The sequence below is a fragment of the Salvelinus alpinus genome, chromosome 20 (assembly GCF_045679555.1).
Source record: "Salvelinus alpinus chromosome 20, SLU_Salpinus.1, whole genome shotgun sequence".
Taxonomy (NCBI): Eukaryota; Metazoa; Chordata; class Actinopteri; order Salmoniformes; family Salmonidae; genus Salvelinus; species Salvelinus alpinus.
Window position 1 is genome coordinate 1,201,778 of NC_092105.1, and position 16,756 is coordinate 1,218,533.

The following is a 16,756-nucleotide window of genomic DNA, read 5'->3' on the forward strand; positions in this document are numbered from 1 at the left end:
GGCATACAGAGTACTGGGTAGCTGCAGGAACAGGGTTGGAGAGACCATGGCATACAGAGTACTGGGTAGCTGCAGGAACAGGGTTGGAGAGCCCATGGCATACAGAGTACTGGGTAGCTGCAGGAACAGGGTTAGAGAGACCATGGCATACAGAGTACTGGGTAGCTGCAGGAACAGGGTTGGAGAGACCATGGCATACAGAGTACTGGGTAGCTGCAGGAACAGGGTTGGAGAGACCATGGCATACAGAGTACTGGGTATCTGCAGGAACAGGGCTGGAGAGCCCATGGCATACAGCGTACTGGGTAGCTGCAGGAACAGGGTTGGAGAGCCCATGGCATACAGAGTACTGGGTAGCTGCAGGAACAGGGTTGGAGAGACCATGACATACAGAGTACTGGGTAGCTGCAGGAACAGGGCTGGAGAGCCCATGGCATACAGAGTACTGGGTAGCTGCATGAACAGGGTTGGAGAGACCATGACATACAGAGTACTGGGTAGCTGCAGGAACAGGGCTGGAGAGACCATGGCATACAGAGTACTGGGTAGCTGCAGGAACAGGGTTGGAGAGACCATGGCATACAGAGTACTGGGTAGGAACAGGGTTGGAGAGCCCATGGCATACAGAGTACTGGGTAGGAACAGGGTTGGAGAGCCCATGGCATACAGAGTACTGGGTAGGAACAGGGTTGGAGAGACCATGGCATACAGAGTACTGGGTAGGAACAGGGTTGGAGAGCCCATGGCATACAGAGTACTGGGTAGGAACAGGGTTGGAGAGCCCATGGCATACAGAGTACTGGGTAGGAACAGGGTTGGAGAGCCCATGGCATACAGAGTACTGGGTAGGAACAGGGTTGGAGAGCCCATGGCATACAGAGTACTGGGTAGCTGCAGGAACAGGGTTGGAGAGCCCATGGCATACAGAGTACTGGGTAGCTGCAGGAACAGGGTTGGAGAGACCATGACATACAGAGTACTGGGTAGGAACAGGGTTGGAGAGACCATGGCATACAGAGTACTGGGTAGCTGCAGGAACAGGGCTGGAGAGCCCATGGCATACAGAGTACTGGGTAGCTGCAGGAACAGGGTTGGAGAGCCCATGGCATACAGAGTACTGGGTAGCTGCAGGAACAGGGTTGGAGAGCCCATGGCATACAGAGTACTGGGTAGCTGCAGGAACAGGGTTGGAGAGACCATGGCATACAGAGTACTGGGTAGCTGCAGGAACAGGGTTGGAGAGCCCATGGCATACAGAGTACTGGGTAGCTGCAGGAACAGGGTTGGAGAGACCATGGCATACAGAGTACTGGGTAGCTGCAGGAACAGGGTTGGAGAGACCATGGCATACAGAGTACTGGGTAGCTGCAGGAACAGGGTTGGAGAGACCATGGCATACAGAGTACTGGGTATCTGCAGGAACAGGGCTGGAGAGCCCATGGCATACAGAGTACTGGGTAGCTGCAGGAACAGGGTTGGAGAGCCCATGGCATACAGAGTACTGGGTAGCTGCAGGAACAGGGTTGGAGAGACCATGACATACAGAGTACTGGGTAGCTGCAGGAACAGGGCTGGAGAGCCCATGGCATACAGAGTACTGGGTAGCTGCATGAACAGGGTTGGAGAGACCATGACATACAGAGTACTGGGTAGCTGCAGGAACAGGGCTGGAGAGACCATGGCATACAGAGTACTGGGTAGCTGCAGGAACAGGGTTGGAGAGACCATGGCATACAGAGTACTGGGTAGGAACAGGGTTGGAGAGCCCATGGCATACAGAGTACTGGGTAGGAACAGGGTTGGAGAGCCCATGGCATACAGAGTACTGGGTAGGAACAGGGTTGGAGAGACCATGGCATACAGAGTACTGGGTAGGAACAGGGTTGGAGAGCCCATGGCATACAGAGTACTGGGTAGGAACAGGGTTGGAGAGCCCATGGCATACAGAGTACTGGGTAGGAACAGGGTTGGAGAGCCCATGGCATACAGAGTACTGGGTAGGAACAGGGTTGGAGAGCCCATGGCATACAGAGTACTGGGTAGCTGCAGGAACAGGGTTGGAGAGCCCATGGCATACAGAGTACTGGGTAGCTGCAGGAACAGGGTTGGAGAGACCATGACATACAGAGTACTGGGTAGGAACAGGGTTGGAGAGACCATGGCATACAGAGTACTGGGTAGCTGCAGGAACAGGGCTGGAGAGCCCATGGCATACAGAGTACTGGGTAGCTGCAGGAACAGGGTTGGAGAGCCCATGGCATACAGAGTACTGGGTAGCTGCAGGAACAGGGTTGGAGAGACCATGACATACAGAGTACTGGGTAGCTGCAGGAACAGGGCTGGAGAGACCATGGCATACAGAGTACTGGGTAGCTGCAGGAACAGGGTTGGAGAGACCATGGCATACAGAGTACTGGGTAGCTGCAGGAACAGGGTTGGAGAGACCATGGCATACAGAGTACTGGGTAGCTGCAGGAACAGGGCTGGAGAGACCATGGCATACAGAGTACTGGGTAGCTGCAGGAACAGGGTTGGAGAGACCATGGCATACAGAGTACTGGGTAGCTGCAGGAACAGGGTTGGAGAGACCATGGCATACAGAGTACTGGGTAGCTGCAGGAACAGGGTTGGAGAGACCATGGCATACAGAGTACTGGGTAGCTGCAGGAACAGGGTTGGAGAGCCCATGGCATACAGAGTACTGGGTAGGAACAGGGTTGGAGAGCCCATGGCATACAGAGTACTGGGTAGCGGCAGGAACAGGGTTGGAGAGCCCATGGCATACAGAGTACTGGGTAGGAACAGGGTTGGAGAGCCCATGGCATACAGAGTACTGGGTAGGAACAGGGTTGGAGAGCCCATGGCATACAGAGTACTGGGTAGCTGCAGGAACAGGGTTGGAGAGCCCATGGCATACAGAGTACTGGGTAGCTGCAGGAACAGGGTTGGAGAGACCATGGCATACAGAGTACTGGGTAGCTGCAGGAACAGGTTTGGAGAGCCCATGGCATACAGAGTACTGGGTAGCTGCAGGAACAGGGTTGGAGAGCCCATGGCATACAGAGTACTGGGTAGCTGCAGGAACAGGGTTGGAGAGCCCATGGCATACAGAGTACTGGGTAGCTGCAGGAACAGGGTTGGAGAGCCCATGGCATACAGAGTACTGGGTAGCTGCAGGAACAGGGTTGGAGAGACCATGGCATACAGAGTACTGGGTAGCTGCAGGAACAGGGTTGGAGAGACCATGGCATACAGAGTACTGGGTAGCTGCAGGAACAGGGTTGGAGAGACCATGACATACAGAGTACTGGGTAGCTGCAGGAACAGGGCTGGAGAGCCCATGGCATACAGAGTACTGGGTAGCTGCAGGAACAGGGCTGGAGAGACCATGGCATACAGAGTACTGGGTAGCTGCAGGAACAGGGTTGGAGAGACCATGGCATACAGAGTACTGGGTAGCTGCATGAACAGGGTTGGAGAGACCATGACATACTGGGTAGCTGCAGGAACAGGTTTGGAGAGCCCATGGCATACAGAGTACTGGGTAGCTGCAGGAACAGGGTTGGAGAGCCCATGGCATACAGAGTACTGGGTAGCTGCAGGAACAGGGTTGGAGAGCCCCATGGCATACAGAGTACTGGGTAGCTGCAGGAACAGGGTTGGAGAGACCATGGCATACAGAGTACTGGGTAGCTGCAGGAACAGGGTTGGAGAGCCCATGGCATACAGAGTACTGGGTAGCTGCAGGAACAGGGTTGGAGAGCCCATGGCATACAGAGTACTGGGCAGCTGCAGGAACAGGGTTGGAGAGACCATGGCATACAGAGTACTGGGTAGCTGCAGGAACAGGGTTGGAGAGCCCATGGCATACAGAGTACTGGGTAGCTGCAGGAACAGGGTTGGAGAGCCCATGGCATACAGAGTACTGGGTAGCTGCAGGAACAGGGTTGGAGAGCCCATGGCATACAGAGTACTGGGTAGCTGCAGGAACAGGGTTGGAGAGACCATGGCATACAGAGTACTGGGTAGCTGCAGGAACAGGGTTGGAGAGCCCATGGCATACAGAGTACTGGGTAGCTGCAGGAACAGGGTTGGAGAGACCATGGCATACAGAGTACTGGGTAGCTGCAGGAACAGGGTTGGAGAGACCATGGCATACAGAGTACTGGGTAGCTGCAGGAACAGGGTTGGAGAGACCATGACATACAGAGTACTGGGTAGCTGCAGGAACAGGGTTGGAGAGACCATGGCATACAGAGTACTGGGTAGCTGCAGGAACAGGGTTGGAGAGACCATGGCATACAGAGTACTGGGTAGGAACAGGGTTGGAGAGCCCATGGCATACAGAGTACTGGGTAGGAACAGGGCTGGAGAGACCATGGCATACAGAGTACTGGGTAGGAACAGGGTTGGAGAGCCCATGGCATACAGAGTACTGGGTAGCTGCAGGAACAGGGCTGGAGAGACCATGGCATACAGAGTACTGGGTAGGAACAGGGTTGGAGAGACCATGGCATACAGAGTACTGGGTAGGAACAGGGTTGGAGAGCCCATGGCATACAGAGTACTGGGTAGCTGCAGGAACAGGGTTGGAGAGACCATGGCATACAGAGTACTGGGTAGCTGCAGGAACAGGGTAGGAGAGACCATGGCATACAGAGTACTGGGTAGCTACAGGAACAGGGTAGGAGAGACCATGGCATACAGAGTACTGGGTAGCTGCAGGAACAGGGTTGGAGAGCCCATGACATACAGAGTACTGGGTAGCTGCAGGAACAGGGTTGGAGAGACCATGGCATACAGAGTACTGGGTAGCTGCAGGAACAGGGTTGGAGAGACCATGGCATACAGAGTACTGGGTAGCTGCAGGAACAGGGTAGGAGAGACCATGGCATACAGCGTACTGGGTAGCTGCAGGAACAGGGTTGGAGAGACCATGGCATACAGAGTACTGGGTAGCAGCAGGAACAGGGTAGGAGAGACCATGGCATACAGAGTACTGGGTAGCTGCAGGAACAGGGTAGGAGAGACCATGGCATACAGAGTACTGGTTAGGAACAGGGTTGGAGAGCCCATGGCATACAGAGTACTGGGTAGGAACAGGGCTGGAGAGACCATGGCATACAGAGTACTGGGTAGGAACAGGGTTGGAGAGCCCATGGCATACAGAGTACTGGGTAGCTGCAGGAACAGGGCTGGAGAGACCATAGCATACAGAGTACTGGGTAGGAACAGGGTTGGAGAGACCATGGCATACAGAGTACTGGGTAGGAACAGGGTTGGAGAGCCCATGGCATACAGAGTACTGGGTAGGAACAGGGTTGGAGAGCCCATGGCATACAGAGTACTGGGCAGCTGCAGGAACAGGGTTGGAGAGACCATGGCATACAGAGTACTGGGTAGCTGCAGGAACAGGGTTGGAGAGACCATGGCATACAGAGTACTGGGTAGCTGCAGGAACAGGGTTGGAGAGCCCATGGCATACAGAGTACTGGGTAGCTGCAGGAACAGGGTTGGAGAGACCATGGCATACAGAGTACTGGGTAGCTGCAGGAACAGGGTTGGAGAGCCCATGGCATACAGAGTACTGGGTAGCTGCAGGAACAGGGTTGGAGAGACCATGGCATACAGAGTACTGGGTAGCTGCAGGAACAGGGTTGGAGAGACCATGGCATACAGAGTACTGGGTAGCTGCAGGAACAGGGTTGGAGAGACCATGACATACAGAGTACTGGGTAGCTGCAGGAACAGGGTTGGAGAGACCATGGCATACAGAGTACTGGGTAGCTGCAGGAACAGGGTTGGAGAGACCATGACATACAGAGTACTGGGTAGGAACAGGGTTGGAGAGCCCATGGCATACAGAGTACTGGGTAGGAACAGGGCTGGAGAGACCATGGCATACAGAGTACTGGGTAGGAACAGGGTTGGAGAGCCCATGGCATACAGAGTACTGGGTAGCTGCAGGAACAGGGCTGGAGAGACCATGGCATACAGAGTACTGGGTAGGAACAGGGTTGGAGAGACCATGGCATACAGAGTACTGGGTAGGAACAGGGTTGGAGAGCCCATGGCATACAGAGTACTGGGTAGCTGCAGGAACAGGGTTGGAGAGACCATGGCATACAGAGTACTGGGTAGCTGCAGGAACAGGGTAGGAGAGACCATGGCATACAGAGTACTGGGTAGCTACAGGAACAGGGTAGGAGAGACCATGGCATACAGAGTACTGGGTAGCTGCAGGAACAGGGTTGGAGAGCCCATGACATACAGAGTACTGGGTAGCTGCAGGAACAGGGTTGGAGAGACCATGGCATACAGAGTACTGGGTAGCTGCAGGAACAGGGTTGGAGAGACCATGGCATACAGAGTACTGGGTAGCTGCATGAACAGGGTAGGAGAGACCATGGCATACAGCGTACTGGGTAGCTGCAGGAACAGGGTTGGAGAGACCATGGCATACAGAGTACTGGGTAGCAGCAGGAACAGGGTAGGAGAGACCATGGCATACAGAGTACTGGGTAGCTGCAGGAACAGGGTAGGAGAGACCATGGCATACAGAGTACTGGTTAGGAACAGGGTTGGAGAGCCCATGGCATACAGAGTACTGGGTAGGAACAGGGCTGGAGAGACCATGGCATACAGAGTACTGGGTAGGAACAGGGTTGGAGAGCCCATGGCATACAGAGTACTGGGTAGCTGCAGGAACAGGGCTGGAGAGACCATAGCATACAGAGTACTGGGTAGGAACAGGGTTGGAGAGACCATGGCATACAGAGTACTGGGTAGGAACAGGGTTGGAGAGCCCATGGCATACAGAGTACTGGGTAGGAACAGGGTTGGAGAGCCCATGGCATACAGAGTACTGGGCAGCTGCAGGAACAGGGTTGGAGAGACCATGGCATACAGAGTACTGGGTAGCTGCAGGAACAGGGTTGGAGAGACCATGGCATACAGAGTACTGGGTAGCTGCAGGAACAGGGTTGGAGAGCCCATGGCATACAGAGTACTGGGTAGCTGCAGGAACAGGGTTGGAGAGCCCATGGCATACAGAGTACTGGGTAGGAACAGGGTTGGAGAGCCCATGGCATACAGAGTACTGGGTAGCTGCAGGAACAGGGTTGGAGAGCCCATGGCATACAGAGTACTGGGTAGGAACAGGGTTGGAGAGCCCATGGCATACAGAGTACTGGGTAGCTGCAGGAACAGGGTTGGAGAGACCATGGCATACAGAGTACTGGGTAGCTGCAGGAACAGGGTTGGAGAGACCATGGCATACAGAGTACTGGGTAGCTGCAGGAACAGGGTTGGAGAGACCATGGCATACAGAGTACTGGGTAGGAACAGGGTTGGAGAGCCCATGGCATACAGAGTACTGGGTAGGAACAGGGTTGGAGAGCCCATGGCATACAGAGTACTGGGTAGGAACAGGGTTGGAGAGCACATGGCATACAGAGTACTGGGTAGGAACAGGGTTGGAGAGCCCATGGCATACAGAGTACTGGGTAGCTGCAGGAACAGGGTTGGAGAGCCCATGGCATACAGAGTACTGGGTAGCTGCAGGAACAGGGTTGGAGAGACCATGGCATACAGAGTACTGGGTAGCTGCAGGAACAGGGTTGGAGAGACCATGGCATACAGAGTACTGGGTAGCTGCAGGAACAGGGTTGGAGAGCCCATGGCATACAGAGTACTGGGTAGCTGCAGGAACAGGGTTGGAGAGCCCATGGCATACAGAGTACTGGGCAGCTGCAGGAACAGGGTTGGAGAGACCATGGCATACAGAGTACTGGGTAGCTGCAGGAACAGGGTTGGAGAGCCCATGGCATACAGAGTACTGGGTAGCTGCAGGAACAGGGTTGGAGAGCCCATGGCATACAGAGTACTGGGTAGCTGCAGGAACAGGGTTGGAGAGCCCATGGCATACAGAGTACTGGGTAGCTGCAGGAACAGGGTTGGAGAGACCATGGCATACAGAGTACTGGGTAGCTGCAGGAACAGGGTTGGAGAGCCCATGGCATACAGAGTACTGGGTAGCTGCAGGAACAGGGTTGGAGAGACCATGGCATACAGAGTACTGGGTAGCTGCAGGAACAGGGTTGGAGAGACCATGGCATACAGAGTACTGGGTAGCTGCAGGAACAGGGTTGGAGAGACCATGACATACAGAGTACTGGGTAGCTGCAGGAACAGGGCTGGAGAGCCCATGGCATACAGAGTACTGGGTAGCTGCATGAACAGGGTTGGAGAGACCATGACATACAGAGTACTGGGTAGCTGCAGGAACAGGGCTGGAGAGACCATGGCATACAGAGTACTGGGTAGCTGCAGGAACAGGGTTGGAGAGCCCATGGCATACAGAGTACTGGGCAGCTGCAGGAACAGGGTTGGAGAGACCATGGCATACAGAGTACTGGGTAGCTGCAGGAACAGGGTTGGAGAGCCCATGGCATACAGAGTACTGGGTAGCTGCAGGAACAGGGTTGGAGAGACCATGGCATACAGAGTACTGGGTAGCTGCAGGAACAGGGTTGGAGAGCCCATGGCATACAGAGTACTGGGTAGCTGCAGGATCAGGGTTGGAGAGCCCATGGCATACAGAGTACTGGGTAGGAACAGGGTTGGAGAGACCATGGCATACAGAGTACTGGGCAGGAACAGGGTTAGAGAGACCATGGCATACAGAGTACTGGGTAGGAACAGGGTTGGAGAGACCATGGCATACAGAGTACTGGGTAGCTGCAGGAACAGGGTTGGAGAGACCATGGCATACAGAGTACTGGGTAGCTGCAGGAACAGGGTTGGAGAGACCATGGCATACAGAGTACTGGGTAGCTGCAGGAACAGGGTTGGAGAGCCCATGGCATACAGAGTACTGGGTAGCTGCAGGAACAGGGTTGGAGAGCCCATGGCATACAGAGTACTGGGTAGGAACAGGGTTGGAGAGACCATGGCATACAGAGTACTGGGTAGCTGCAGGAACAGGGTTGGAGAGACCATGGCATACAGAGTACTGGGTAGCTGCAGGAACAGGGTTGGAGAGACCATGGCATACAGAGTACTGGGTAGCTGCAGGAACAGGGCTGGAGAGACCATGGCATACAGAGTACTGGGTAGCTGCAGGAACAGGGTAGGAGAGACCATGGCATACAGAGTACTGGGCAGCTGCAGGAACAGGGTTGGAGAGACCATGGCATACAGAGTACTGGGTAGCTGCAGGAACAGGGTTGGAGAGACCATGACATACAGAGTACTGGGTAGGAACAGGGTTGGAGAGACCATGGCATACAGAGTACTGGGTAGGAACAGGGTTGGAGAGCCCATGGCATACAGAGTACTGGGTAGCTGCAGGAACAGGGTTGGAGAGCCCATGGCATACAGAGTACTGGGTAGCTGCAGGAACAGGGTTGGAGAGACCATGGCATACAGAGTACTGGGTAGCTGCAGGAACAGGGTTGGAGAGCCCATGGCATACAGAGTACTGGGTAGCTGCAGGAACAGGGTTGGAGAGACCATGGCATACAGAGTACTGGGTAGCTGCAGGAACAGGGTTGGAGAGACCATGGCATACAGAGTACTGGGTAGCTGCAGGAACAGGGTTGGAGAGACCATGGCATACAGAGTAATGGGTAGGAACAGGGTTGGAGAGCCCATGGCATACAGAGTACTGGGTAGGAACAGGGTTGGAGAGACCATGGCATACAGAGTACTGGGTAGGAACAGGGTTGGAGAGCCCATGGCATACAGAGTACTGGGTAGGAACAGGGTTGGAGAGCCCATGGCATACAGAGTACTGGGTAGGAACAGGGTTGGAGAGCCCATGGCATACAGAGTACTGGGTTAGAACAGGGTTGGAGAGCCCATGGCATACAGAGTACTGGGTAGCTGCAGGAACAGGGTTGGAGAGACCATGGCATACAGAGTACTGGGTAGCTGCAGGAACAGGGTTGGAGAGACCATGACATACAGAGTACTGGGTAGGAACAGGGTTGGAGAGACCATGGCATACAGAGTACTGGGTAGGAACAGGGTTGGAGAGACCATGGCATACAGAGTACTGGGTAGCTGCAGGAACAGGGTTGGAGAGCCCATGGCATACAGAGTACTGGGTAGCTGCAGGAACAGGGTTGGAGAGACCATGGCATACAGAGTACTGGGTAGCTGCAGGAACAGGGTTGGAGAGCCCATGGCATACAGAGTACTGGGTAGCTGCAGGAACAGGGTTGGAGAGACCATGGCATACAGAGTACTGGGTAGCTGCAGGAACAGGGTTGGAGAGACCATGGCATACAGAGTACTGGGTAGCTGCAGGAACAGGGTTGGAGAGACCATGGCATACAGAGTACTGGGTAGGAACAGGGTTGGAGAGCCCATGGCATACAGAGTACTGGGTAGGAACAGGGTTGGAGAGACCATGGCATACAGAGTACTGGGTAGGAACAGGGTTGGAGAGCCCATGGCATACAGAGTACTGGGTAGGAACAGGGTTGGAGAGCCCATGGCATACAGAGTACTGGGTAGGAACAGGGTTGGAGAGCCCATGGCATACAGAGTACTGGGTTAGAACAGGGTTGGAGAGCCCATGGCATACAGAGTACTGGGTAGGAACAGGGTTGGAGAGCCCATGGCATACAGAGTACTGGGTAGCTGCAGGAACAGGGTTGGAGAGCCCATGGCATACAGAGTACTGGGTAGCTGCAGGAACAGGGTTGGAGAGACCATGGCATACATAGTACTGGGTAGCTGCAGGAACAGGGTTGGAGAGACCATGGCATACAGAGTACTGGGTAGCTGCAGGAACAGGGTTGGAGAGCCCATGGCATACAGAGTACTGGGTAGCTGCAGGAACAGGGTTGAAGAGACCATGGCATACAGAGTACTGGGTAGCTGCAGGAACAGGGTTGGAGAGCCCATGGCATACAGAGTACTGGGTAGCTGCAGGAACAGGGTTGGAGAGCCCATGGCATACAGAGTACTGGGTAGCTGCAGGAACAGGGTTGGAGAGCCCATGGCATACAGAGTACTGGGTAGCTGCAGGAACAGGGTTGGAGAGACCATGGCATACAGAGTACTGGGTAGCTGCAGGAACAGGGTTGGAGAGCCCATGGCATACAGAGTACTGGGTAGCTGCAGGAACAGGGTTGGAGAGACCATGGCATACAGAGTACTGGGTAGCTGCAGGAACAGGGTTGGAGAGACCATGGCATACAGAGTACTGGGTAGCTGCAGGAACAGGGTTGGAGAGACCATGACATACAGAGTACTGGGTAGCTGCAGGAACAGGGCTGGAGAGCCCATGGCATACAGAGTACTGGGTAGCTGCATGAACAGGGTTGTAGAGACCATGACATACAGAGTACTGGGTAGCTGCAGGAACAGGGCTGGAGAGACCATGGCATACAGAGTACTGGGTAGCTGCAGGAACAGGGTTGGAGAGACCATGGCATACAGAGTACTGGGTAGCTGCAGGAACAGGGTTGGAGAGCCCATGGCATACAGAGTACTGGGTAGCTGCATGAACAGGGTTGGAGAGACCATGGCATACAGAGTACTGGGTAGCTGCAGGAACAGGGTTGGAGAGACCATGGCATACAGAGTACTGGGTAGCTGCATGAACAGGGTTGGAGAGCCCATGGCATACAGAGTACTGGGTAGGTGCAGGAACAGGGTTGGAGAGCCCATGGCATACAGAGTACTGGGTAGCTGCAGGAACAGGGTTGGAGAGCCCATGGCATACAGAGTACTGGGTAGGAACAGGGTTGGAGAGCCCATGGCATACAGAGTACTGGGTAGGAACAGGGTTGGAGAGACCATGGCATACAGAGTACTGGGTAGGAACAGGGTTGGAGAGCCCATGGCATACAGAGTACTGGGTAGGAACAGGGTTGGAGAGCCCATGGCATACAGAGTACTGGGTAGGAACAGGGTTGGAGAGACCATGGCATACAGAGTACTGGGTAGGAACAGGGTTGGAGAGACCATGGCATACAGAGTACTGGGCAGGAACAGGGTTGGAGAGACCATGGCATACAGAGTACTGGGTAGCTGCAGGAACAGGGTTGGAGAGACCATGGCATACAGAGTACTGGGTAGCTGCAGGAACAGGGTTGGAGAGACCATGGCATACAGAGTACTGGGTAGGAACAGGGTTGGAGAGCCCATGGCATACAGAGTACTGGGTAGGAACAGGGTTGGAGAGACCATGGCATACAGAGTACTGGGTAGCTGCAGGAACAGGGTTGGAGAGCCCATGGCATACAGAGTACTGGGTAGGAACAGGGTTGGAGAGACCATGGCATACAGAGTACTGGGTAGCTGCAGGAACAGGGTTGGAGAGCCCATGGAATACAGAGTACTGGGTAGGAACAGGGTTGGAGAGCCCATGGCATACAGAGTACTGGGTAGCTGCAGGAACAGGGCTGGAGAGACCATGGCATACAGAGTACTGGGTAGGAACAGGGTTGGAGAGACCATGGCATACAGAGTACTGGGCAGCTGCAGGAACAGGGTTGGAGAGACCATGGCATACAGAGTACTGGGTAGCTGCAGGAACAGGGTTGGAGAGACCATGGCATACAGAGTACTGGGTAGCTGCAGAAACAGGGTTGGAGAGACCATGACATACAGAGTACTGGGTAGCTGCAGGAACAGGGTTGGAGAGACCATGACATACAGAGTACTGGGTAGCTGCAGGAACAGGGTAGGAGAGACCATGGCATACAGAGTACTGGGTAGGAACAGGGTTGGAGAGCCCATGGCATACAGAGTACTGGATAGGAACAGGGTTGGAGAGCCCACTGTGTCTGATAAATGAACAAGTCTACATATCATGGAGCATAGCCAGATAACATAACATCACTAACAGAACCATACTATCCTAGCCTGGTCCCAGATCTATAACAGAACCATACTATCCTAGCGTGGTCCCAAACCTGTAACAGAACCATACTATCCTAGCCTGGTCCTAGACCTACATAACTAACAGAACCATACTATCCTAGCCTGGTCCAGATCTATAACATCACTAACAGAACCATACTATCCTAGCCTGGTCCCAGACCTACATCACTAACAGAACCATACTATCCTAGCCTGGTCCCAGACCTACATCACTAACAGAACCATACTATCCTAGCCTGGTCCAGATCTATAACAGAACCATACTATCCTAGCTTGGTCCCAGATCTGTAACATCACTAACAGAACCATACTATCCTAGCCTGGTCCCAGACCTATAACATCACTAACAGAACCATACTATCCTAGCCTGGTCCCAGATCAATAACATCACTAACAGAACCATACTACCAGAACCATACTATCCTAGCCTGGTCCCAGATCTATAACAGAACCATACTATCCTAGCCTGGTCCCAGACCTGCATCACTAACAGAACCATACTATCCTAGCCTGGTCCCAGATCTGTTTGTGCTCTGGCTAGACATTAGCTGTGTAATAATATGTCTATGTATGTGATGTTCAGTTTATAGACAGTGACACAAGCACCGATGGTTATGTGGACACAGACGAGGAGGTGTCCAATGGGAGGGTCAATCTACTGAACGGCTCTGGGCCTCCATACTTTCACAGCTACCTCTACATGAAGGGTGAGTACATTCACCAATGGCACCCTATTCCCTATATAGTGCACAACTTTTGACCAGGGCCCATAGGGGATAGGGTGCTATTTGGGACAGATGCTAGATAAACCACTGGTCGACAGGCATGTAGATGTTTCAGGCTTCTGTTATGTTGTAGTGGACTAGTAGTCTAGCAGGCTTCTGTTATGTTGTAGTGGACTAGTAGTCTAGCAGGCTTCTGTTATGTTGTAGTGGACTAGTAGTCTAGCAGGCTTCTGTTATGTTGTAGAGCTCTAGTAGTCTAGCAGGCTTCTGTTATGTTGTAGAGCTCTAGTAGTCTAGCAGGCTTCTGTTATGTTGTAGAGCTCTAGTAGTCTAGCAGGCTTCTGTTATGTTGTAGTGGACTAGTAGTCTAGCAGGCTTCTGTTATGTTGTAGTGGACTAGTAGTCTAGCAGGCTTCTGTTATGTTGTAGAGCTCTAGTAGTCTAGCAGGCTTCTGTTATGTTGTAGTGGACTAGTAGTCTAGCAGGCTTCTGTTATGTTGTAGAGCTCTAGTAGTCTAGCAGGATTCTGTTATGTTGTAGTGGACTAGTAGTCTAGCAGGCTTCTGTTATGTTGTAGAGCTCTAGTAGTCTAGCAGGCTTCTGTTATGTTGTAGAGCTCCAGTAGTCTAGCAGGCTTCTGTTATGCTGTAGAGCTCTAGTAGTCTAGCAGGCTTCTGTTATGTTGTAGTGGACTAGTAGTCTAGCAGGCTTCTGTTATGTTGTAGAGCTCTAGTAGTCTAGCAGGCTTCTGTTATGTTGTAGTGGACTAGTAGTCTAGCAGGCTTCTGTTATGTTGTAGAGCTCTAGTAGTCTAGCAGGCTTCTGTTATGTTGTAGAGCTCTAGTAGTCTAGCAGGCTTCTGTTATGTTGTAGAGCTCTAGTAGTCTAGCAGGCTTCTGTTATGTTGTAGAGCTCTAGTAGTCTAGCAGGCTTCTGTTATGTTGTAGTGGACTAGTAGTCTAGCAGGCTTCTGTTATGTTGTAGTGGACTAGTAGTCTAGCAGGCTTCTGTTATGTTGTAGAGCTCTAGTAGTCTAGCAGGCTTCTGTTATGTTGTAGAGCTCTAGTAGTCTAGCAGGCTTCTGTTATGTTGTAGAGCTCTAGTAGTCTAGCAGGCTTCTGTTATGTTGTAGTGGACTAGTAGTCTAGCAGGCTTCTGTTATGTTGTAGAGCTCTAGTAGTCTAGCAGGCTTCTGTTATGTTGTAGAGCTCCAGTAGTCTAGCAGGCTTCTGTTATGCTGTAGAGCTCTAGTAGTCTAGCAGGCTTCTGTTATGTTGTAGTGGACTAGTAGTCTAGCAGGCTTCTGTTATGTTGTAGAGCTCTAGTAGTCTAGCAGGCTTCTGTTATGTTGTAGTGGACTAGTAGTCTAGCAGGCTTCTGTTATGTTGTAGTGGACTAGTAGTCTAGCAGGCTTCTGTTATGTTGTAGAGCTCTAGTAGTCTAGCAGGCTTCTGTTATGTTGTAGTGGACTAGTAGTCTAGCAGGCTTCTGTTATGTTGTAGTGGACTAGTAGTCTAGCAGGCTTCTGTTATGTTGTAGAGCTCTAGTAGTCTAGCAGGCTTCTGTTATGTTGTAGAGCTCTAGTAGTCTAGCAGGCTTCTGTTATGTTGTAGAGCTCTAGTAGTCTAGCAGCCTTCTGTTATGTTGTAGTGGACTAGTAGTCTAGCAGGCTTCTGTTATGTTGTAGAGCTCTAGTAGTCTAGCAGGCTTCTGTTATGTTGTAGAGCTCCAGTAGTCTAGCAGGCTTCTGTTATGCTGTAGAGCTCTAGTAGTCTAGCAGGCTTCTGTTATGTTGTAGAGCTCTAGTAGTCTAGCAGGCTTCTGTTATGTTGTAGAGCTCCAGTAGTCTAGCAGGCTTCTGTTATGTTGTAGAGCTCCAGTAGTCTAGCAGGCTTCTGTTATGTTGTAGAGCTCTAGTAGTCTAGCAGGCTTCTGTTATGTTGTAGAGCTCTAGTAGTCTAGCAGGCTTCTGTTATGTTGTAGTGGACTAGTAGTCTAGCAGGCTTATGTTATGTTGTAGAGCTCTAGTAGTCTAGCAGGCTTCTGTTATGTTGTAGAGCTCTAGTAGTCTAGCAGGCTTCTGTTATGTTGTAGAGCTCTAGTAGTCTAGCAGGCTTCTGTTATGTTGTAGTGGACTAGTAGTCTAGCAGGCTTCTGTTATGTTGTAGAGCTCTAGTAGTCTAGCAGGCTTCTGTTATGTTGTAGAGCTCTAGTAGTCTAGCAGGCTTCTGTTATGTTGTAGAGCTCCAGTAGTCTAGCAGGCTTCTGTTATGTTGTAGAGCTCTAGTAGTCTAGCAGGCTTCTGTTATGTTGTAGAGCTCTAGTAGTCTAGCAGGCTTCTGTTATGTTGTAGTGGACTAGTAGTCTAGCAGGCTTCTGTTATGTTGTAGAGCTCCAGTAGTCTAGCAGGCTTCTGTTATGTTGTAGTGGACTAGTAGTCTAGCAGGCTTCTGTTATGTTGTAGAGCTCTAGTAGTCTAGCAGGCTTCTGTTATGTTGTAGAGCTCTAGTAGTCTAGCAGGCTTCTGTTATGTTGTAGAGCTCTAGTAGTCTAGCAGGCTTCTGTTATGTTGTAGAGCTCTAGTAGTCTAGCAGGCTTCTGTTATGTTGTAGTGGACTAGTAGTCTAGCAGGCTTCTGTTATGTTGTAGAGCTCTAGTAGTCTAGCAGGCTTCTGTTATGTTGTAGAGCTCTAGTAGTCTAGCAGGCTTCTGTTATGTTGTAGAGCTCTAGTAGTCTAGTACACATATTCTTGGTTGGGGAGTGGACCTCTCTCTCTCTCTCTCTTTCCCCCCCCCCCCCCCCTCTTTCTCTATTTCTCTCTCTCCCCTCTCTCTCTCTCCCCTATTTCTCTATTCCTCTCTATCTCCCCCTCTCTCTCCCCCATATTTCTCTCTCCTCTCTCTCCCCTCTCCCCTCTTTCTCTCTCTCTCCTCTCTCTTCCCTATTTCTCTATTCCTCTCTCTCTCTCCTCTCTCTCTTCCCTATATCTCTATTCTTCTCTCTCTCCCCCTCTCTCCCTATTTCTCTATTCCTCTCTCTCTCCTCTCTCTTCCCTATTTCTCTATTCCTCTCTCTCTCCTCTCTCTCTTCCCTATATCTCTATTCTTTTCTCTCTCCCCCTCTCTCCCTA

The 16,756-nt window shown here is 52.2% G+C and overlaps 1 protein-coding gene across 1 annotated transcript in view; it reads left to right on the top strand.

The window, feature by feature from the left end:
• Nucleotides 1-11,344: 11,344 nt before the first annotated feature.
• Nucleotides 11,345-16,756, top strand: part of LOC139547255 (unconventional myosin-X-like) — a 72,254-nt gene continuing 66,842 nt past the window's right edge. The window contains exons 1-2 of the mRNA XM_071356316.1: nucleotides 11,345-11,404; nucleotides 13,484-13,607. Of these exons, the coding sequence (XP_071212417.1) occupies nucleotides 11,345-11,404; nucleotides 13,484-13,607 (184 nt within the window). The remainder of the gene's footprint in view (nucleotides 11,405-13,483; nucleotides 13,608-16,756) is intronic.